General features: G+C 46.6%; 1 protein-coding gene across 2 annotated transcripts; it reads left to right on the forward strand.

The window, feature by feature from the left end:
* The first annotated feature begins 426 nt into the window (after positions 1–426).
* GPR20 (G protein-coupled receptor 20) lies at positions 427–24,098 on the forward strand. 2 transcript variants are annotated; one of them, XM_066204078.1, is made up of 2 exons: positions 427–479; positions 22,760–24,098. In XM_066204078.1, exon 2 carries the CDS (start codon positions 22,780–22,782, stop codon positions 23,839–23,841), a length of 1,062 nt encoding a protein of 353 aa, XP_066060175.1. In that variant the 5' UTR covers positions 427–479; positions 22,760–22,779; the 3' UTR covers positions 23,842–24,098. The 2 variants fall into 2 exon arrangements, with proteins under 2 accessions (XP_066060175.1, XP_066060167.1); XM_066204070.1 differs by lacking the exon at positions 427–479 and adding an exon at positions 13,214–13,309.
* The last annotated feature ends 533 nt before the right edge of the window (positions 24,099–24,631 follow it).

Raw genomic sequence — 24,631 nt, forward strand, 5'->3', positions numbered from 1 at the left:
GTGTCCCTGCCCATGGTAGGGGGTTAAAACTAGATGGTCTTTAAGGTTCCTTTCAACCCGAGCCACTCTAAGATTTCTATAATTTCTGTGTGAGGGTCAGGTCTCCAGCGTACCCATCTTCAGGTGACGAGCCACACCCAGGATTACCTGCTCTCCATAAGCACCTCTTTTTCAGCATGAGCCCCTAAAACCTCCCACCACTGTCTGCTCACATCACAGAAGTTCATCTCCAGCTCATCCTCACTCCTCTCCCTTCCCGACCCCTCCCCTCTCCCCTGAAGACATCCTTTTTACCAAAACGAGCCGTGGAGGCTCGAAAAGACACTGACGTCAACATAAAAGTAAACCAAAGAGGTCTGGTTCCTGTATCATCCCCGCGCCGTGCTGAGTGAGCGCCGGGGAGCGAGCCCACGGCCACTCGGTCGAGGAATCTGGAGCGGGCTCAGAGCTCAGCAGCTGAGCTTTCTCATTCCGGCGGTGTGAGTACCGGCTGCGGCGTGTTCCGGGCTGGGAGCGAGGGGGGAGAGGGAGGGAGATTCGCCGGCTGCAGCTTGGGAAGGCAGAGTGCTCTGATCCCGCCTGGGCTGAGAGTTTGGATGGGGATGGGAGTCCCTGCAAGCTGGTTCGGGAGCGGAGCACGTGGGTTTGGATGCAGGTTGGCTCCACATGGGTGGGAACAGCACTGGAGAGGAAGGAGAGTGTTCCACACCAGGTGCTGGAGGGATGGGGGAGGGTTGGGGACTTCAGAGCTGGTGCAAAGGAGAAGAGCATCTCATCGAGGGAAATGTTGGGTTTTCTATAAACTGATCTATTTGGATGGTAAAGAGCCTTGTGAGGGATTCTGCATGAAAACTTGAGTGTTTCTGGTGAACATCCGTATACAGATTACTTGTGTCAAGTCCAGCTACACACACACACCTGTGCATCCCACAAGTGTCCCTGTACAGAGATGCAGAGCTAGACACAGAATTTTTAGACTCATCCACAGCCATGAAAAAGTGATCTGAGAAGGCTCAAAATGAACTTTATAGTTTCAGGTTAGGAAGCAGAAAACTTTCCCCAGGGAAATGAAACGGAAATGTCCTTACTCTGATTGCTGTGTGGGTGGGGGAAGTGGCTGGGCCAGAGCTGGGATGGCTGAAAGGGATGAATGGCCTCACTAGGTCCATCAGCAAATCTCTGCCAACTGGGACATGTCTGGCCACAGCACAGCATAGAGAGAGCATCTCCCAGTGTTTACACAACCCGTACTCAGTGGCAGTGTGATGAATTGGCAATGTGGCTCTTCGGACTCATTTCAGCTGTGTTTTGGTGACAGGAGGCGCCTTTTCCTCTAACATTTCTCACATGCCAGGGCCAATTGCTCTTCCTCAACAAAAAGCCAGCCCTTTCCCTGAAATGACAGCTCCTTCTGCAAAGCTGAAACTCCCCCATTCAGAAAGAAAACAGTGGACACACAAGCTTAATCCCTATTACTTGCGCGTGACGGTCCCAATTAAAAACCACCAGGGCGGATACCTCTGTCGCCCACAATCAGATGAATTGCTGCATCTCAGCACGCCCTGTAAATCTCACCCTGAGCAGGGTTTGAAATCTGGGCAACCATGGAAAAAGGAGGCAGAAATGCTCACCATCTTCCTTTTGTAGCATCTGCCAGCACAAGCGAGGGCAGAAGCCTCCCTTTGGCAGAAACCACTTTACTAAGAATTTTTCCATCTCCTTTGGGCGCAGATATCTCTGCCAATGCACAGTTAGAAGGAAAATCCCCATCTTCCCCCCATCCTTTCTTACAAGCACACATGACAACTTAGCAATAGCTACTTTATTAATCTGTTTCAGAGCATTTTCCCTCACCTTGCTCAAGCCTTCTTCCCCATGTCTCCAGTGCACTCAGATAAAATAGACACGGAGCCATTTCTTCCCTCCCCGCAGAGCCTAAAGGTGCCAAAAGCACCCTAAAAGTCTTTCTTCCTCCATTTTGAAGCAGAAGGCAATGTCCAAAGAAGGAATTGCACATGAAACATCTCTCATAGCACGTTCTCCCTGAGGCAGAGCAAGCAGAACGGAGGAGGCTGCTGAACACAGCAATAAATCCCACCAGGTGCACGTACCACAGCTCTGCTCCCCCTTAAGTGCATCATGCTCTTGGGATGATGTGGTTCTCACAGGGATTTTGGCTGTCCTGGTCCTACATCCCCTTTCAGAGGGGGGAGACCAAATCCTGCACTCCAACTTGTCAGAAGGGCTGCAGGATTTTGGCAGTCCACATTTTCAGGGGCTGGAGATGTAAGTAAAGGCGGATGTTTAGCAGGCAGGTGCTCATCACGTTCAGGGAAACCTCACCCATTAAAGAGATGTGAATCTAGATGCCTAAAATCGGGAACATACAAATCCCCAAGCCCATTTTAAAATGGGAGACAAAAAAATCCCCATGGGAGTAACATTCAAAGTGTGCATTTTTTGGACTTCAAGTCCAGGTCGGATAGAGCTTTGAACAACCTGGTCTAGTGGAAGATGTCCCTGCCATGGCAGAAGACTTGGAATTTTAAGATGATCTCTATGGTTTCTTGCAACCCAAGCCATGCTGTGGTTCGATGATTCTGTGATTTCCCTTTCCATCCTGGGCTGTTATAGCAGGTTCCTATAAATGTCCAGTCACTGGGTTTAGCAGGAGGTGAGACTCCTTATCACCTAAAGGTATATGTAAGTGAACATCCCATGACATCTATGGTAAAATCTACAGCCCCTTCTGAGGAATGTCTGCTGCTTCTTAGCCAGCTCATCTGTAAATGCTGTAAGCACCCTTCCTGCTCTCTGTTTCGTCTCTCATCCATTTTTAATCCCTGCATTTTAATTTGTTGCTGTTGGCTGTACATTTTTTTGCAGATCGCAAATAGCTGAGCAAATCCTACTGATGGTTTAGCAGGGAAACACTTCCCATCCAGTAAATCCCAGAGAGGCACAGCAGAGTCCAGCCGAGCATGACAAAGTCCAGAGACAGAAGTAGTTGTGCTGAGGTGAAGGATGAATCAGGGGAATAGAAAAGTGAAGCCCAGAGCCAGAGCAAAGGATCAGTAAAGCTGTGGGGGTCAGATGGGATTAGGCTGAGCTGGCTGTGACAACCAAAGAAATGATGTCACCCATCAGGATGACACTAACCAGGGATGCGGCTGTTCAGTCTCAGCATGATATTTACTGGGATCAATACACCATTAGTGTATAGACACAGAAGAACTGAATTCTTTATTACCTCTTACACACAATCCATAAAAGATGTACATCTCATCTATCACAGCCTGAAAAGCACCACTACACCCATTATCACACAACAGAAACAATGGCTTCTTCCACATTGAAGCAAAAAAAGATTTACTGTCAAATGTCCCCTCCTCTTCGTGGCTCCAGCCACCCTCTTGACAAATACTTGCCAAAAAAGATGAGGTTTTGGGAAATTCCCCTAAGGCTAAAAATGGAGAGTATGGCTTCCAGTGTGGTGGTCCAGTAGACAGCTTCCCATCCTTGAATGCACTGAATTTGTCATCCTGTCTTTGGCACCCCTGGAGAGATGGATTTGTGGGGCTGCCCCATTGTGAGGCTATCAGTAGTCTTTGGCCTTATGGATGAGGGCAGGGATGCCTGTGGAGGTTTGCCAAATTTTTTTTTCCTTCAGAGCTACCAACAACTGCAAAGACCTCCATCAGAGTAGGTTGGTTGTTGCAGGTAGGTATTAGGAAGGTGAAATGGCACTGAGCTCTGAGCACATTGACCCACGCTGAGACCAGCACAGGCATTTGTAACCCACCAACGTCCTCTCGGAGTGGTGAACTCAGAAGGATGCAGTAAAGTGGGTACCTGGGACACAGCAGGAGAGGGCACTGAGACAGCCTCAGCAGGAAAACCAGCTTCTTGCATGATATGAAGGAGATTTCTAGCACTCAAGTGCAGAGGACAGGAGATTGCTGGAGGTCACACCCCTGCACTACACAGAGCCATTAGTGTGCAACCAGCCCCTCCTCTCAGTGGGATGTCTGGTCACCCTCTTGCTGGTCTGGCCATGCTCCAGCAGCTGATTCAGAGCAGAGCAAAGTGAACAGGCAGAGCACACCTTTTCTCGCATCCATCACAGTCTAACTGGTCATTACTCATCTCAACATAGAGGCTAAAGCATTATTAGGCTTATCAGAGTCTCAGAAACACAGAATAGTCTGGGTTGGAAGGGACCTTAAAGATCACTTACTTCCAACCATGCTGCCATGGCAGGGACACCTCCCACTAGACCAGGCTGCTCCAAGCCCCGTCCAACCTGGCCTTGAACACTTCCAGGGATGGGGCATCCACAGCTTCTCTGGGTGACCTGGTCCAGGCTCTCCTCACCTTCACAGTGAAAAATTTCTTCCTCGTATCTAATCTAAATCTCTCCTAGTTTAAAATCATTCCCCCTTGTCCTATCAGTATCTCCTTATTCAAAAAATATAGAATTACAGAGCAGCTCCGGTTGGAAGGGACCTTAAGTAAGACATTTAGCCAGGTGCAATTTCACCTTTATCCCCAAAGTCTTTTTTTGGCAGGATGGAGAGGGAAAGCTGAGTTGTCATGCTGGGTTTCACCTGCTTGGCACTCACAGAGCTGCAGTTCCCCGGCAGCCAGGCTGGCTCCTTTTGCCTGGGTTGAATATGCCAAGCAATACATCTCTGAGAAAAATCCATGCTGCCAAGCTGTGTTATGCTGTCTCCAGCTACCAATTATGTGGATAAATTGATTGTAGTTAGAGTGATAAAGTAGCACAACAAATATACTTTCAGGAACCAGGCATTTTTCACACACCAACTTTGAGGCTTCCCGCTGCTTTGATAAAACACACAGAAAATTGTTTGCAGGCTGTGGTGGAGTTAGAGACACAGAATTGTGGAGGCTGAGGCAAATCAGCAAGAGGTTTAAAATACACCAATTACTCCACATTTGTGCACTATTGTGCAAGACAGGTTGCTCAGATGCTTTTTGAAGTGGCCACCATAAAGATCACTCTGACCATCAAGCTGCCTCAGAGGATACCCAGGACTGAAATAGCAAGGGGAAGATGTCAGGAATCAGAGTCACTGGCAGGAGAGGGAAAGGAAGAGGAGTCATGCTGCCTCTGTCCCCTGCCTAGATTAGATCTGTCTCATACCAGGGCTGTTCTTCTCCCACTCACAACAGTATCAAGTTCACCCAGAGAATCAGAGCTGCTAAGACACTGGCATTAAAAATTCCCAACTGTATTATTCTTTGTGAGCAGCTTACCTAAGGAAGTGTAAGATTATTTTAAACACTGATTTATTAATACACCCAGAATGGCTCAAGTCGCTGGTTCTTGCCCAAGGAAGTTCAGCAGTGGAGCTCAGCATCTTGACTCACAGTATTGGGACTGATATATGACTAGCTATGATCAGATGGCATATCTAAAAATACAGAGCATGCAGTTTATTTTTCTTGGAAAATGGAAAGACACCCAAAGAAGCAGAGCCCAGTTTAGCATCACAGCAGACTGGATTTTTGCTTTAAAGAAGCCAGCAGAGTTTGCCCAAAAGAAGGTGCCATCTTAGGTTGTGTTACAGCCATGGGATTAACCTGTGGCTCCAGCACCATGGGGGGAACCTCTGGCTGCTGCTGTGGCTCTAACTCTGAATTACACAAGACAGGGGTGCTGATTGCACATCCCCACCCTAGGAGACACAAGCAGTAGAATTCCTCTTACTCAAAGGAAGCCTCTACACTGAGACCACGACAAACTGGGCTGGTCATCTGGTCCAGACTGGTGTTAATGAACTAAACTGTTTGAGACGAACCCACCTTGCATCATTCCCAGATGATACAGACATCTCCACAGCTGTTATCAAGTTTGCCTTCTGCTGTCTCTTCTGTAGATTAAACAAGCCCAATTCTGCTGGTCTGCCCCGATGGGTCACGTTTGCTGGCCCTCAGGTCATTCCAACTGGTTTGGTTTGGATGTTTTCCAAGGCAGAAACACATCCCCCTTTCATTAGTCAATTTAACAGAATTTATTACATGTAATAGTGCTTTTGTAGAAAAATAATCCCTCCAGGTGACATGAAAGGCGTATCAAACAGCACCTTTCAGCACTCTCAACATAACAAAGACTGAAGCTATCAGTACCAGGATGAAGTTATGGAAAGGAATGATTCAGCAGTGACCGGTTAAGCCTTTGCTCCTGATAAAAAATTTGCTCTGAGATCTTAAACACAAACTGGAGTAGGGCCTTGGTCTTCCCTCCATCATGCCAACCACTGCCCACACCTCAGTGAGGTCAAGACCTCACCAGCAGGAACAATCTGCTGCTGTCTATAATCACATCTCAGACAGAGAAAATATCCCCTTGGATTTCTGAACCATCATGTTTCTACCTGACTCAGGTCTCAGCAGGTTTTCTCTGTTGCAGGTGGGAGACGAAAGGGTCCATGACCCCACAGCAAAATATCCCACCACCACAAAATATACTAGCTGAATTCAGCTGCCCAGCACCCTGTTCCATTTGTTTTTAGGAGAAAAATTATTATTTTGGCATTGCAGTTTCCAGTAAATCACACATGTGATTCCCTCCTTCCCTTCCTGAAAATTTCCCAGAGCACTTCTGCACACTGTAGTTAGAGGGATGGTTTCAACCATAAGGAAACTGAGGCACGTCCCCAGTTTTTTTGTCCCCAGTGAGGCCCCTCACACAGAACTTACTGCAAGGACAGGATCTGTAATTCTCAACAGCTGAGAACACAAAGGAACACACCACCTCCAAAATAAAAGGAGAAAAAAAAAATCAACAAATTTATTAGCTTCTTCCAGAGGCAGCAATTTTAGGAATCAGTTGTAAGCAAGCCGCAGGGTGGTTGTTGGGGTTCTTTTCTTCACAAATGAGGCCCTTTCTTTTCTTCCCGTTCCTATAGGGCTTTTCATCACTGTGGCATTTCCTATGATAATCCCCCAGATTTATGCTGCCCTGTTCCAGATCAGAGCTTTGCTGAGCTCTGTGCACGTCTAACAAAAGACAGCCCTGCACTGAGCCCTTCCAAATCTCTCCAAACCACACAAACAAAGGGAATAGGAGAGGAGGATTAACATGTTTGCAGAGAGCGAGCAGGGAGAAGATGTGTTTCTCTAAAGCCTTTCTTCAGGTTTGTGGGTCCAAGTACCAGATTTTCCGAGTTGCAGGTGTCCTTCCTCCTAGGGCTAGGTTCAGACAGCAAAAAACCCCAAAAGTTGAACAGATGGCCCTGGGAGCCTCTGACTGCCCCTTTCCAAGTTTGTGGTCACTGCTAAATCAGAGCAGGTAGAGATAGATACCAGACTGCGTCCCTAAGTTCCCTGCCACTTCCTTGCCATGGGCTTTCAAATGTTCCTCCAGCCCCGGCATCCTTGCAGGGCATAGCACATCCTGAGTTCAAGGTTTTCTGGCTCAGTCCTGCCACACTGCACTTCCCACTGCCACAAACACAGGAGCAGAGTGCTGAGAGCTCTCTGGGGGCTCTTCAAAAATCCAGGACCAACAATCCTGCCAATTCCTGCTCTGCAGCCTTCAAACCAGAGCTGGGCAAGAGCCACTCCACCCAGCATTGACCTCCCAGGGCATGGTGCCCAAGTAATGCCAAAGCCCAAAACTTGGGTAGCTTTTCCCTTCAAGCATCAGTGTCCTTGTGAGCCCAGTGACAAACAAAACCAACAGGAAATACTTTGCTGGGAATGGGGAAAGTTCTGCAGTGAGGTTATGACACTGGACATTGAGTTCTTGGCAATTAGTTTCTGAATCTTTAAAAAAAATAGGAAAAAAAAAAGAAGTGCAAGAGGTGACTGGCCAGACCTGGGCTGGGGGGGCAGAAAGGTCACAGCAGGACCCTATGAAGGATCCCAGTGAGGTTTGGATCAGTAGGGGCAGCCGAGACATGACATGCTTTGTTGGGTGGCCAAAGAGTCCTGGTGCCTCACATTGCTGGTGCCTTGAACTGAGGAACCTTGTCAGAACCCTCACAGTTGTGAGACCTGTGGTAAACTGGGCAGACTGGGATGGAGAAAGGGATACTGGCTCACCCTCACAGGGTGCATTTATAATAACAGGTAAGGGACTTCATATCCCTTGCCATGCAAGAACTGGAGATAGGCAGGACCAATGTGCTCCAAAGCAGACACTCAGGAAAGACCTCAGGGTTGCCTAGAGGAGCAGCTCTTTGTGCACTGCAGATATCTTCATTTTTCTTTCAGCTCAACAGGTCCATCAGCAAAAATGCCATGGCCTGGGGAGAAAAATAGAGGGCGAGCCAGTGATCAGCAAAGCCTTCCCAAATATGCGGCAGGCAGGCAGCAAACTGGCTCCTACACACTTCCTCCCCCGTGCCTGACTCACCCAAGAGGAGCCATGGCCATCATTTTAGGGCATCACTTGTCTTTCCCTGTCCCTCATCAAGCAGATGAATCACAGCTGGATCCCATCAGCAGAAGCCTCATATGGTGAGAGTCTGATCTCCCTCCTTGCACAAACACACAGATGGGGAGCCTGTTCAGAGGCAGGGATACAAAATTATGGTGGCCTCCTGCCCTTGCAGTCCTCTAAGGACAGCAAGTGACAGTCCAGTGAGTGCTGGGAAGGGCCTGTGATCCTGAGTAGCTGGCAGAGGACACAGACTGTGCCCTGCAGAGCTGCTGACGTCAGGTAGGTACAGCTGCCTCCAGACCCTGCTGAGATGCCATCAAGAGTGCCAGCTGGACCATCCTTTGTGGCTCTCCACAGTCTCTGTTGCCCATGCTGACAGTCAGGTAAAAAGCCCTGGGGATTTTGAATGTCACTGGGGGAGCAATCCAAGCCCTCCTTCTCCAGGGGAGTTCACATTTCTTTGTCTATTTGGTGTTTCTATCCTGTCACTGCAGGAAAGGGACAAAGGTCGTCCCTTGAAACAGATTCTGCATAAGAATTAATAGAGAGAGCTCTGATTTTTTTTTCCAGTCCTTCCAGCTACACCTTCGGCACAACGAGCCTGAATGTCTCAGGGTTCAGGTCACAAAGCAGTCCCAGAATCTCCCAGATGTCCCAGCATGGCACACCTGGATCACCAAAAAAACAGCAAAGAATGATCTCTCAATAGCCCAGCAGGTGAAGCCATATGTTGCTCTCTTTGGCTCCAAGTGAGCAAGGGCCACAAGCTAAAAGCCAGGCTGGAGACAGATATCAGCCTCAATCTTCAAGATTCTTTTCACTTGACTTCCCTTGGATTCTACCAAAAGCACCAGAAAACCCCTGGATCTGTTTTCAGGATCTGTTTTCAGGATCTGCCCATTTGCCATGCTATCACTTCCACAAAGTAACAGCTCAGGAGCCTCCAAACAGGAGTGTGTTCCCACACTGCTCTCCAAGGAAACACACATGTCACTTCTCTATGATAAGGGAGTGTGGTGGGGTTGAAGAACACCTGATCTAGGTGGAAAGTTCCTACATATTTGGGGAGAGCCCTATTGCCCACGTATTTCCCCCTAAATCAATGGTGACTCCTGGAGGGTGGTCCAGTGCAAAAATTTCTCCACCCCTGGACCACTTGTGAGAACCTTCATGGTTCTCTGGGTCAGTTCTGTTTGACAGCATCCCATAATAGCCTTGGAGACGGTGGACATTCAAGATTTTAGGGCTTATGAGCAGTGCATAGCATAGAGATATATATGAATGTTTTCCAGTACCTATTAAGGCCTGAGGATCTTCTAGGGTAGATTTACCAGAAGGAAGAGTAGTTAGAGAGGGTAAAATGGAAGTGAACTCTCCTCTATGCCATTAACTTTCTCTGCCATGGCAAGGGGTTACTCACCTGGTCAGCTCACATTGTTGCCTCGCCATCGAGCCTGCTGCTAAAGAGAGGTTTTCCAGACAGGACAGTGAAGATCCCACCCTTCAGTGTCTTCCATGCATTGAAGATCCCACTCTTTGGTGATCTCCACACAGTCATTACCATGGGTAAAGGATCCTCAGTTTTCTGAACTCTGTTATGTCTATGTCCAACACCTTTTTGTGTACGAATTCTCCTTTACTGCTGAAGAAAAGAGTTAATTTGTGAGGATCTGTTCAGTATAACAGAGCCTAAATTCAGCTTCCTGAAAAAACACAGGCATGCTTGGACAGTGGGTTTGGGTCCTTGCAGATCTGGTCAACAGAGACACCTGGAAAGCTGATCTGGCCATGTACCTTGAGCCCATCTCAGCTTTGTTAAAGTTCACTATGCAGTGCCCAATCTCAATCTTTTCTCCCAGAGTAGGGGATCAAAGGATGCTCAATTTCCATTTTTGAGTAGGACTGGAAGAGTACACCCTTCTCCTGATAAAAACAGGACACATCTCCCCAGAGGGATATGTGATATCAGCTTTCTCTCCATCTTCCTCAAGAGCTATCTGGCCTCCTGCTTTTCTGCACTGTGCCTCAGAAGACTTTTAAGCAGAGCCCTATTCTACATGGCAAGGTTAAGGGATTGCTAGGAATTACCATGGGCTAGTAGCATCCTTCCCTGACATAATTATTAGTCCTTCTAATGCTGATTTTGACTGAGCTAATACCTTCTTCAACCAACAATCTCACTCCAAGATTTAATTCTGTTGTATATTCAATGAACAAGCTTGAAAATTTTCCACTTACTAAAGTTTTACTTTTTTTTTTCTGCCTTTCCCGCTCCCTCTGGGAGGGTGATAAATGACTGAAAATCAAGAGATGATAGAAGCTCTTCATTTATCAGCTATGGTTGCAACTCCTCCTGAAGTTGAGTGTGGGAACTGGGTCTGGGACAAAGCATGGCCCTGAGCCCGGATGTGCCTTCTCCACCTTAACAGCAGCATCTGCTTCCCAATATGGCATGTTCTGCACTATCTCAGGCACAACTTGAAACTTTGCAGCTGTTGCCACTCAGAGTCTAGCTCTAAATCCAGCAAGGAGGGAGAGGCTGGGAGAGTGGGGGAGTGCAGGGCACTGATTATACCATGCACAGGGATGGGAATGCAGCTCTCATGAATCATGTGGAAGCACAAAACCAAACCAGTCCTCACATAGGAAGGATCAGACAGTCCCAGAGAAGGTGGACAGAGTGCAGGTATCAATAGCTCATCCTGGAGAAAAGTCTTCTCTTTCTTACAGTCTCACATTTGTAACTTCAGAGAGCCATTCCCTAAATATAAAAATTTTGTTGACAGACTGTGGGAAACTAAAGCATTTGCCACCATAGGCATTGAAAATGGTAGAATCATAGAATTCTGGAATGGTCTGGGTTGGAAAAGACATTAAAGACCATCTAGCTCCAACCCCCTGCCGTGGCAGAGACACTTTCCACTAGACCAGGTTGCTCCAAGTCCCATCGAGCCTGGGCTTGAACACTTCCAGGAATGGGGCAGTCACAGCTTCTCTGGGAAACCTGTCCTGGTGTCTCAATAGGGTCGAAATTCACCCACCCTGCCCAACATTAGATCATGGGTTGGTTTCTTCTCTTTGCTCCTACCCGTGTTGAACTTCCCGGATGGAAGGATCTGAAGGCAGGATGATCACCCAGAAAGGGCTCGTGAAGGCTTTCCAATCACACTCATTTCCCAAGCATAAGGAAGTGAGAAACAAATGAAAGTTCAGGCATGTGCCTGAGCTAGAGGGCAGTTGTGGAAGGCTGGATGCCTGGATCAGGGGGCTCATAAAGCCAAGGATGATGTTCCTGAAACTGAGGGAACAATCTGCTCCTCAATGTCAGGAAATTCAAAATAGAAAATCAATAAAACAACCAGACGAAAAGGATCAGCTCAGTATTCCTGGGAATGATCCAATGGTGAAAAAGTAATTCCAGAAAATGAGGTCAACCTTCTCTAATAACCATAGCTACTGTTTGTGCTCCAGTGAGACATGCATGTGTGGAGTTTACCTCTCCTCTATTTATGGATTTGGCCTCTTGACCTGGAATTCAATGCCTCTCAGTTGATCCTGTCGTGTTGTGACAGGCCATATCCTGCGTGTTTATTGCATTGGCACCAGTGTTGTCTTTATCTAAAGAGTGATGCAGGCCAGGACTGATACTAAAATCCAGCATCCATCCTCTCTGTACTTCTAAACAACTAAATTTGATGTAACCTCTTGCTTTTCTTCTGCCTTTTCTCCCAGAAGAAATCTCCAAAGCTACTGAAAAGCTCCTCTCCTGGGGAGAACATCTGTGCAAATCCCAAAAAACTACCAGTTTGGTACCTAGTGCTAGAAGTTTGGTACCTAGAGCAAGAAGTGGGACTTGAGATGGAACTTGGGGGATTTTGAGTTCTTAGTGCATCAATCAGCAGAGATGTCTTGAAACCTGCTCTGACCATGTGATCTGAACCCATCTGAATAATGGGATAATTCATTATTGTCAGTCAATGTCAGTTTCTTCTCATGTAGCCAAGGGTGTAGAGATACTTAAATCTCCACTCTGAGAGAGACCTGACACCCACAGTGACTCTACCACCAGCAGGGAAGGGCTGTATGAGGATGAAGGAACATCTTGGGGGGCTCCCTGGCAGAGTCTCAGACTCTCTATTGCCACCCATGCTCAGCCATTTCAGCCCTGGATAGATCTCATTATCTCCTCCCCCAAATGACTGCAGGCAGTATTACCAAAGTGTGCAGGGTCACCCTTTGGTTCCTTGTGCCAGGGTTTTTCTCAGGGTCTGGACAGCTGGGTTGGTTCAAAGCACATCACAGGCTTTGTGGCATTTGGTTCAGCACCTTGCTGCAGCTGCCAGGGATGCTTCTTTCTAATCAAAGTTCACATCAGGAAGACGAAAAGAGGGGTATTTTCCACATGTCAAACATGGTGGTGGCACTGCAGTGGCCTTGAGCTGGCAAGTTCCCAGCAGGGAGATTTTGTTCCCACAGAGACACAGGAAAATTGACCTGGGGGCAGCAACATCAGTTTTAGTTTACTAGAGATGTTCAGGCATTAGCACCGTGAGTACGGCTGGAGCCCTCTTCAGCATTTACAGCACTTCATAAATTTCAGAGAGATTTAGGGCAAGGAGCCAGATGTTTGGGGAGAAATTCTGAACACTACAGACAAGTGGAAATATTTTTTTTTTTTTGGTAGTGTATATTTTTTCCCATTAGTTGCAAGGCTATATTTAGAAGAGGAGGGGGGAGAGAGGGAGAGAGATTAGGCATTTCTTCATATTCTGTAGTCACTCCAGTTGTTCTGCTTGTAGGAACAGATGTCTCTTTCCTGGGCTGATAGCAGTCAGGTCCACAAGGAAACTTTCTTACCGGCAGCTCCTCTAACATAGAAGGGAGATCGGGACAGAGGTAAGTCAGGCCGTCATGCAGGAATACACTGCAGTGACCATTGCAGGGAATGCTTTGGGATATTGGTCAGAGACAAAGAGGAGGGCATGGGATCCGAGACAGTGGGAGGCCAGGAAGGATTTGCTGGATATTGGGCTCCAAGTCCTGGCTATTGCAGCAGGGAGCCCTGGCAGGGGTGGGAGTGGAAAGGGTCCTGCACTGAGCACGTGGATAAACAGCTTGGGAAGTCTCTGGCTCTGTCCATGCAGCAGGTGTGGAAATCCCTTGGGAAGCGTCTGACCCAAAAAGCCAGGCTGTGTCAGCAGCTAGCAGGGGCTGCAAGGAGCTTCCCCCTTGTGACTTTCTTTGCTCTTGAGATTTGGGGCAGTGTAAGGATATTCAGTTGTTCTTCAAGAAGATGAAGGGTTATGGGATGTGTGCAAAGTTGCAGGCTTTCCCTTCTTGAAAAGTACTGTGACAGCTCTTGTGAAGAGGGGGGTGATGTCGTTTGTACATATGTACTCCCAGGTGTAATTAAATTTTGGTGAAAGGCATTCAGGAAGGTTTTGGAAGCCAGGAAGAGAGATGGTGCACTACCTGGGATGGGGTCATCTGCGAGTGGGGATGTTTTACCTGTTTGGCTACACAGCAGGTGCAAACTCAGCTCTAGGAAAGGTGCTGTCTTCCCTCTCTGAACCTAGTTGTTGGGTCAGTAGAAGGAGACAGCATATCCTTTCCAAGGTCCTTAGCAGACCCTTTTAGAAATGCTCCCTGCTTTCACAGCAACACACTCACCAACAACACTGAGTTTTTCCAGGTTGACCTGGTGAATCCAAAATTGGCAGAACCCTGAAGGCACTGTGGGGTCTGCACACCACTGTCATATGTGCCTTGCTAAGGAAACCACAGAAACCAGTCTCCCAAAGGGTTAAGTCATGGTTGTCCATCCTGGGATGCCTCAAAAACTGTCTGCTCCCTAACTGGGTCTCCCACCTTGCTGCATTCTCCGGGCCAAGACCTCACATGTCTCTGTGCCTCAGTTTCTCCCTGCAGCCAAGAGAGCAGCACAGCTTGGAGTGAGTACTGAGAGGCAGAGCTGGCACACCTGACCCCTCTGCATCACCCCTTCATCCCTACCTGCACTGGTGCCCTGTGCTCCCTGGGGTGTGGGCATTGTTTCACCAGTTCTGCATTCCCTGGCTGTGCAGGAGCTCAGGTGTTTCCCCAATAGTACAACTCTGCTGTTGTTCTTCTTTTACTGCCCTTCTCAACTTCTTGCCAAAGAACAGAGCAAGCAGGCAGCCAAAGACAGAAAGAGAAAAAGGGCTCAAAGTGTGCTAAATTTGCAATTAAAATTTTCCTTCTTAAAAGCAATCAGCAGTACACAGGCCAGATACTGTTTTTGCACTTGCTTGTAAAGTTCCTGCATGTGCCTATATGGTAATTTTCACTGCACGGTTCTCCTTGCACACAGCCACAACAGCTGTTATTCCAAACTGACATTTCTAGCACTTTGTCTCAGGCACCCTGGAAATGCTCTATGGATTACTGTAATCCCTATAAAATCAAACACATTTCTCTTTTACTGTTACAACCTCCCAAGAAGACAGGCTCAAATCCATCTTTACTGTCTGGACCCATAAGAGTCAAAATTTATATGTTCTGTTTAAGATGTAACTTTTTTAAAAAAAAAATTGTTAATCATCTTGGAAAAAAATTCACCCAAAAATATGTGTTTTCCCCTCACATATAATAGTCCACAAGGGACAGAGAGGGATACACTCAGGAAGTCATGCTCTAATTTCTCTGAAAGTAACAGAGCTGGAAACACACAGCACCTACTGCAGAGCTGTCACTCCATACTCCCTTGTGACAGATGGCACTTGGTACGAGCCCTGACAGGGTATGAGATATTGGTCTTTTAAATGCTAGCAGCACGATTGATAGAGTATTCACTAAGACACTCAGCATTTCTGCCACTCCAAGGCCAAGATATTGATAACACAGAAAAGAGGGACATGAAAGATACAGAGGTATTAATTAGACATTGTAGACGTCCAAATGTTTCAGGAGGGACTTTTCTACATAGTGTGCTATAAACAAGCATAAAGAAGCAAACCCCTTTTATTATTACCTTTACTGTAGGTGACCAGTACTATCAAGCCTCATCAGAGATGTGCTAGGGGACCTCTAGGCGCCCACCACTGCTGGGTGGATATCTGTAGGTCTGAAAAGGCAATGTACAATCCCATTTTTCTTTTTGCTTGCACATGCACATCTGGGTTCTTTCAAAGGCTGAGGCATTGCTGCTGCAAATGGCCATAGAGGAGTTATAAATTCATAAGAAACCTGCCAGTATGTGAATTTCATCCTCTGTGCATCTCTGGGAGCTTCATTTCAGTTTTTTCATGCATGCTCAGGACAAGGGCTGAGGGAGAACCATGCAGACCTTTCCAAATTTTAAATAGATTGTCTCTGGGGTGTCCAGGACTGTGATCTGTCACCTGGTTTTAAGCAGCAGGTTCAAGCCTGGATGCAGAGAGTTGGCATTTGGTCCAAGCCAAGTGGCATCAGTCCCATCTGGGTCACTTTGCTCTGTGGAGAAGAAGAATGCACTTTGGAGAATTGTGCTCTCCCTCGTCTACCTGGCAGTGATCCCTCATGGCCTAGGGTGACCTGCTGGACTAAATCATTGCTTGGGCACCCACAGACTATTTCTTATCCCAAAATGAGCTAGGGGTGTGGCTTCCTCACCTTCAAAGGATGTGATTTTGGCCTTGGGCCCATGGAGAGCACAGGATCCACCCATGTGTACGCACAGAGTTGAACTCAGTGTGGTGGGTGGAGCTCAGATCACAACACGGAGCAATATCCATTGCCCATCCACAGCAGGGCCTTGAAGGAGCACACAGAGGCAAACTGGGCATCTCAAACAGGAGGCAAACAGCTCAACAGCGCATCAACAACCAGCCCAAGAACCAGCATTGTATCAGCCTCCACACATCCTAAGTCTGTGATTGCTTACAGGTCTTGAAGGATTACCCCTATGCCTGAGACTGGACATACAAGTTTTCCTTCTTGCCAGATGGGAAATCTGATTCTCATGGCCACCATTAGAGATTCAAAAGTCAGTGTGGTGGGGTTAATCACTCTTGGCCTTGAAAGGAACCTGTACGAGGAGCAGGTGAGGTCACTTGGTCTGTTCAGCCTGGAGGAGGCTGAGGGGAGACCTCATCGAAGTTACAACTTCTTTGTGAGAGACGGGGCAGGCATGGATCTCTTCTCTGAGGTGACCAGTGACAGGATCCAAGGAAAGGGCCTGAAGTGGTGTCCAGGTAGGCTTAGATTGGATATTAGGAAAAGGTTCTTCACCCAGAGGGTGGCTGGACACTGGAACAGGCTCTCCAGGGAACTGGTCACAGCACCAAGCCTGTCAGCTCAAGGAGCATTTGGACAACTCTCTTGGGCACGTGGTGTGACTCTTGGGGATGGTCCTGCACAGGGGCAGGAGTTGGACTCTGTGATCTTTGTGGGTGCCCTCTAACTCAGGGTATTCTGTGATTCCAGACAAAAGCTGTAATTCAGCACATGACCATTCAAACCACCAGACAAAGTACGAATTGCTGGCCATCACACTCTTCATGACACATGGGCAAGCAGTCCACAGCTGAATAGTGCCAACACCCAGCAATTAGCTATCATCTGTCCCAGTCAGGCTGGTTCTCCCATGGTTTGGCATAAATCTGAAATTATTTCTCTTCACAAAAACAACAAGAACCAGGCACCACTCGCCTTTTTTCAAAGAAACCATCCAGCCCTCTTTGCTGTGTTTCTATGCCACAGCAATTGTTAATTTGCAGGGAAGAAGATCTAAATGAAAGGATGTGTGGTGGAGAGTGTTAACAAATGCCTTGCAGGTTCACATTAGAGGAAACAAGGATCACTCTCAGTGCCTGTTTGTGTGGTTGTCAGCTCCGATTTCCTCCATCCTCCTAATGTTTTTCATTCTGCTGCCTAATTTCAGCTAGAATTTGGCAGAAGGGAAAGATCACCTCAATTTTCAGGAAATTAGGCAGCAAAGAAAGGAGAAAGTCAAACAAGTGTCAGAGCCAAGGGAAGAGCTGGAATGTGAGTGCTCATTAAGGCAGCCAAATGTCCACATGGGAAAAAGTTATAATAAGCATCTCAAGCAGGGCAAAGCATTCCCCCAGCCCTGTGAGCCACTGTGAGACATGAGACTGCAAGAAATCAGGTGTCATTTAACCTGACACTCAAAAAACTATGTGTTTTCTGTCTCCAAAGTCCCTTTTATGTCCTTGGCATTGAAGGGGAAGGAATAATCCAGCTCTGCTCTGGATTTGGCTCTTTCTGACTGCAATTCTCCAGGAGGTGGGTGTTTCACACACTTGTTCAGGCCACCCTCACACCTGGAGGTTTAAAGAAGACCTCAATGCCCAGGAATCAAGTGGGAGCAGAGATCTGATGCCCACAAAAATGGGATCTTACCTGCCCTGAGAATAGCCCCATTTCTGCTTTGGAGTTGTTAAATCTGTCTCCCCCAGAATTATCTCTCTTCTCACAGTCCAAGGGCCAGATGGGCATCAGTTTTTTCCTTTCAGCAGCTGGATTCATTCCCTTTCTCTCCCTTTCTCTCTCTGTTCCCCCTGTCAGCAAGCCCACCCTCCCCAGGCTGAGCCCGAGACACACAGAACAAGCTCTACCAGATATAGGGCAAGGTCGACATGCACAAAAACACCATATTTGGCCAGTTTGAGCCAGAGTTGAGTGAGAGCTTGCCAGAAGGAGAATCATACAATTTAAATTGAAAGAGAGTGAGTTTAACCCTTCATTTATAAATATGATGATAAATCACCCAGGGAACTTTAAACACGGGAAGGCTGCAAAGCTAAACACACACTGCTGCCACCCCAGGCAGCAGAATAACACCAGAAGGCAGGACAGGGTGAGGGGAACGGGGAGGATGACAGAGGAGCCAGGTTGCCATATCAGATGTTCCAGTTCAGGACAGGGAGATGAGAAAAGCTGAAGCTGTTTATACTAAATTACACTCGTGCTTGTTAACGTCCTTTTCAACTTTCCAATCCCAGTGTGTGGCTCTGGTGTTTACTGGGTCTGCACACAGAGATCCTTTCTGCACACCAATAAATAATCCTTTTGGCGTGCAGTTAGGACAAAGCTCAGTTGTCTGACCTGCCTTTTCTTTTGTATCCCATTACTTGAATTGCTGAGCCAGATCCAAAAGTCCCCTGGGCTAAGGAAGTGAACCCTGTTAATTTCAGCAAGGTCAGGGTAAGGCTTAAGGTTGTCATCAAACACAAAATTGGGTGAAGTGGAATATGGGATGGTCAAGGATCCCCTCCTGGAGCAGACACAGCACTGAGCTGCCCATGCTAAGTTAACAAGTGTGATGCCAAGCAGTGAGTGAGTGAGGGAAGAGGCCGCAGGACCTGTTTTCAGCACAGTGACCATCTGTTTCCTATTTGGCCCAAGAATGATGGAACTGGTTGCGTCACACAACAATGTGAAAGTATTTCAGAGCAAGTCCCCCTCTCCCAGTGCTGAGCAGGGACCTTTATCAGAACGAGGGAAAGCAGGTCAACCTCCATTCTCTGTCCCTCCCTTTATCCCATTTCTACCCAGATGTCTGCTGTACTTTTAAGGAAATGCTACCCACAGTCTCCCAGCCAGACAGACAAAATCCAGCCTGAGAGGTATAATATAACAGCATAGGCCAACTGGCACGGCCAGACAGCACTCAGAATGATGTGTGTTTACCCATCTTGGGCTTTGCAGACTGCCAGCTCCAAGAAACAGGGATTGCATGGAAATCCAGGGGGCTGAGAGCTCAGTTAGGTATGAAGTAGGCTTAGGTCCAAGTTCTTTGAAGATTTTAGGAAGAGGGTTTACCCAAAGTCTATTTGCTCTGTAAGTAAAGATGGTTCTTGCAGCTCTGCATGAGTTCACGCCTTAGCCACAAGTAATAAATAGTGCAAAACACAGCAAAATAAAGGTTTGCAGAGGCTGCAAAGCTTCTCATTAATTTAGCCATGCTCCTCACTGACTTCCATATGCCACCACATCATGGTGATGGGTAGCTGAACTGACTCACTTTAAGACCTGCATGAGTATGTCTGATGGTAGAGAAAGAGACCTGGTTGAGATAATATTTGGACTTGGAGAGGGGAAGAATTCAAAATCTTTGGAAATGTTTAGCTTTGCTCAGACACAAGGTCAGGCTGCCTTTCTGTGCTGCAAAATGGGGCAATGTACCTTTCTCATGGGCTTGGAGTCCCACAATGGAAAAATCCTTAGCAGCTGTAAACTGGGGGGTTGATCCAGCTCCATCTCATTAAAAGCATTCAGAGGAATTCTGTTGCCTTGCTAGTTCAGTTCTCCATTCTTTCTGCTTGTAAGCCATGAGATGAGAGCAGTCCCACAAAGAAAGGAAGAGGCCATTCACCCAAACATCCATCAGTAACAATTTGATTAGAGGAAGATTTTTCCCACCACAGCCCAAGAGGCAGCTTTTCCACAGACTGTCAGGGAGGAAATCTCCAGGATTAATTAAATTCGCTGGGACTTCTTTCATGTAGTTGTTTAGATTTTGAGTTCAGATAGGGCAGTGACAGACTGGGAAAGCTCTAATGCAGCGCTTTTTTGCATATTCGCTTTGGCAAACACAATGTCACCTGTTGTTTTTCAGCAGTTTAAAATATCTGGAGTTTATTTCCTTGCACATGAAGCTCAGTGGAAAAGGTGACTATGTAAGCCAGGACATTGTATATGCTGATTATTTTAATTTTCTATTGGGATGTAACATGCCATACATCCCTCAAAGGCATTTGTGAGGATGAGGGACATTTGAATGTATTTGGAATTGCTGATTTCATTGAGACAAGAAAAGCAAAATAAGATGAATATCAGGTGTTTGTGATAAGGGATCTCAGACTGAAGAGAAATCTCCCAGAGGAGGCAAGCTACTAACAGGATGCAAAATCAGAGCAAACAACTAGTGCTATGGAATTACAATGAGAAGACAAATGCATGTGCAATTCAATACAGTTTAGTGCAACCTCAGGGATGGGATGGGTGATTTTGTCTTCTCCCCTTGCTCAGGTATGTGTCTGAACACAGATATACAAGCTCACACTGCATTCCAGGGGCATCAAAGTCTTTCTTTATTCCTTGGCTTCCACAGTGCTCTTCTTGATAGCATCTGCAAAGAGAAAGCTGGGAGCAGATCCAGGCATCTGCTCATTTCAGTTTGTTTTCATAATTAAAGAGTGAAACAAACAAACAGAGAAGATGGTGAGAAATTTGGGAAATCAGTAAAAAGCAGGCCAGGGTTCTGCACCCTCCCCATGCATCTTTCTCAGGTGCCAGACTTTGCAATTCCGCTACCTTCAACCTATTTTGGAGCCAGTTTTTCCTGTTTTTCTCTGACATCGTGCTTGGCACAAAATGTAAAGGGACAAGACTCTCCCTCATGAGTCTGCAGGCTCAATCAGACCCAAAAAAACCACCATGAACATGTGTGCTACTTTGGCTGCCACCAGAGCTCAGTGCAGGGTGAGGCAATCTGATCATTCCCAAAACAGATGATGTTCCAATGTCTGGTTTCTGCTGGAGATGGCCTAGAGGTAAAAGGGGACAGAAACTAGTATTGATCCTCTTTGCCCGGTTGTTCTTCAGGGCATTACAGGTGGCCTGACCCCAGGCTTCAGGATTTCAGCCCTGCAGTGTATTCTGGTGCTGGGTTGGATCTCAGGAGGGCTTTATGTTTGAGCACCAGTCATTCCAATGGACAATTCAACTCCTTGGGCTTCACGGTCTACCTAAATAAAACAAATTGCCATTTGATTGGATATAGCCTTCTGAGCTCAAGGACATTAAAAACCAGCTTTTTCCTTCAAACCACTTCCACAGACTGAGAGGCATGAAGAAACTAGAGCAATCCCCAGATTTCAGGCCAACAAGCCCAAGATCGGTCATGATGGCAAAGTCACTTCTCCAAGAATTTGCACACCTGGTTTTCTAAATTCTCAGTCCTAATCTCTGCTTTTTCTCAACAAATGCTCTGCTTCACTCTCACCTGGCTTGAATGAATCAAGTGGAGTAACCACAACTAGGCTGTAGCATCCCATGAGGACTCTTGATCTTGAATGTTGACTATTGGCCAAACACTGGTGAGACACATTAGGAGTGTTATACAAAGGAAATGCAGAGAGACATGGTGGGCAGCCAGAAGAAGGCTTTGGCACTCATGAGGCAGGCTCAGAGCTGCTGTGGTGTTTCTGGACCCAGTTAGTATTGTCTCTGCAAAACATTTTCTTTTGGCTAGCAGAGACTCTCCTCGGGATCCGCTTTTCAGTTTTGTCCTAAATAGCTTCCTTCTCCACTTTGTACACAGCCACCAACAGCTTGAAGCATCTCACAGGTGATAGAGCACCTTTGGTCCATCCTCCTGATCCCCATAAGCAGCAAAAAGGATTAGAGGAGGGGGAAAAAAGCTGCCAGAGGATGGGGTATGCTCATGGGAGCTGGACATCCAGATTCCCTCAGCAATTCCACACTGAGACACCCAGCGCAGGCACACTGGAGTTCTGTGAGTGCTGGGAGATGTGTTTGCAGCTCCTTGTCTCCCAGTCCTTCTGCATTTGGCTCATTGGTAGCAGAGATTTCAAACCCTCATAAATCAACTCTTTCAGCATCATTCTCTGCTGATCCAAGCTGATTTTTTTAACCTCAAACCCTGCCCAGCCACTTTGAGATATTCCAGACATTTTTCAACCATTTATTTTTATTGAAACCAGCCAAGTCTCTGTATATATTGGGTCTTTTTTTTAAATCTTTTTAATATACAAATCAGTTTAAAACAGTGTATAAGTCAGGAATTATTTGCAAATTAAACTGTCAAACCCTGGCAGGACTAGCAGCTGACACTCTTAGCTTGAAATCTTCCGGCTGCTGTTGCTGTGAATGCAGATCTCTAGAAGATGCCACACAACCTGCTTCTGCTTTCTCAGAAAATTCAGCCTTTCTTTCATTTCAGGGAAATCTTACAGCTCCTGAAAACACTGCTGCATGTAGCTCTCTAATGGGATCACCTGCCCAAGGCAAGGGATACGATATTTTAGGATTCAAATGCTGGGGTTATGGTTATGCAAAGGTCTTCTAGCCTTAAAACTACTTTTTTACAAGGAAGAGGAAGAGAAATTTGAAGTGGAGGGTGTGTGTCTTCCCTAAAACACGCATCTGGAACCACTGGAAGACATTAATTATAAGCCCAGGTATTTTTCTTGCAATTCGTGATGAGCCTATATTGGTAGATGGGGATCTACTACTCAGGATGAGGAAATACGTTGATTAAAAGGTTTTTGAGTGACAAGATTTTGAGCCCTAAGGAATACTGACATATTTATCACTATACCTCTGTTTCTTTTCTTCCAGACTGCTGGAAGTCAGTGACCATGCCAACCTCCTCCACCCAACTGCCAGTCCTTGACTCTATCAACTCCACCGAGCAACCTAACTCCAACATGAATCTGTTCTCCAAGTTCATCCACTCAGACGAACAATTGTTCAGAGATTTTTATAGCCTGTGGATTGTCCTGATGGTAGTCAATGCCATCATTTTCCTGGTGGGTGTTGTACTGAACAGCTTGGCACTGTATGTCTTCTGTTTCCGCACCAAGACAAAAACCACCTCTGTTATTTACACCATCAACTTGATCGTAACTGATCTCCTGGTGGGTTTTTCCTTGCCTGTCCGGATCATCATGTTCTACAGTGCTGGGGATTGCAAGAATTGTCCCTTGGTTCACATCTTTGGCTACTTTGTCAACATGTACTGCAGCATCCTCTTCTTGACATGCATCTGCGTTGATCGCTACCTGGCAATAGTGCAGGTGGAAGCGTCACGTAAATGGAGGAACCCCACCTGTGCCAAGGGGATCTGCATCTTCATTTGGATCTTTGCCACTGTGGTGACTTTCTCCATCCTGACCATGGCAATAAAGTTTGCTGAGTGCTGCCTCTCCAAGATCCTGGTCCTGATGGTCTGTGAGTACTTCTTCCCCCTCATCATAATCATCTTCTTCACCACCAGGATTATGTGTGCCCTGTCCAAACCCAGCCTCATGCACCAGAGCCGGGAGAGGAGAATGAGGGCTGTGCAGCTCCTTATCACTGTCCTCATCATCTTCATGATCTGCTTCACTCCTTTCCATGTGCTACAGGTCGCAATCTCCATCAACCCAGACATGCCCCACAATGTCAGCCTCCTCGCCTACAATGTGACAGTGACTCTGAGTAGCCTCAATAGCTGCATGGACCCCATTGTCTATTGTTTTGTCACCAATAACTTCAAGTCAACCATGAAAAACATCTTCAGGAAAACCGAGCCAGAGCAAACTAATGCAGACATCCTGTGTGTGAACAAGAACTCCAAGGGCTCCAATGCAATCATTGCTTTCTCAAACACAATAGGAAGCCCTCTGAGCTTGCCATCACCAAGCAGTGTCCAGATATAACCCACATCTGATGGGACACGTTGCAGTAAGCCAGTGCCATGATGCTGGAATATTGATAGGATGCACAAAACTACAGTTTTTGAACTCTTTGTGGTTTAGGCTGAGGTTCAGACTGGCAGTGTTTGAATTTATTCCTCAAGAACATTGTGGTCTGTTTGGAAATGGAACCTGAAATGCTGTTAGTACCATACAAAAGAGAGTCTATTAATTGCTGTTCCCAGCAGGGAAGTTTTCTTTGTATTTTAATACAGACATTTTGCTAGCAACAAACGCTTTACTGTGGTTTTCTTTTCATGTTTGTCATCATAATGCAACACTTCTAGGATGACTTAGAAAGCAGGATAGCTCTGGTTTGTAATTAAAGATTTTTGTGCCTTGGGAATATGCTTGAGAGTAAAGGACAAGAGGGATGTTTCCAGAGCTGTCCACTACAAAGATTTTAAATGCCAATGGAATGGGAAAGAAAGTATTCTAACCCACGTGTCACTAGTGACTACTCATTTGCTCCTGAAAAATCTGAACCTTCTCAGGAAAGAGATGAAGTCAAGCAGTGAAGTCTCTTCTTGGCTATAAGAAAAAATACATGTCAATGTATATATTTTCATACACACTGTCTCTGTTGGGGAGAGGTGAAAGATACATTCCATTTTGCATTTGGATCACTCAATCCCCTGAATTGCAGATGAATATACAAAAATCTGTGAAAATGAACATGAGTCCCAGCAAACTCTGCTGTTCTGCTCTGTCTCCCCAAGGAGCAGCCAAGATGAAAACCAGAACCAGACTATGA

The sequence above is a fragment of the Chamaea fasciata genome, unplaced genomic scaffold, assembly GCF_029207755.1.
Source record: "Chamaea fasciata isolate MVZ Bird 193981 ecotype frontalis unplaced genomic scaffold, bChaFas1.0.hap1 SCAF_1, whole genome shotgun sequence".
Lineage (NCBI taxonomy): Eukaryota > Metazoa > Chordata > Aves > Passeriformes > Sylviidae > Chamaea > Chamaea fasciata.

Coding starts and splice junctions, on each gene's coding strand:
- GPR20 (XM_066204078.1), top strand. CDS start 22,780: ATGCCAACCTCCTCCACCCAACTGCCAGTCCTTGACTCTATCAACTCC.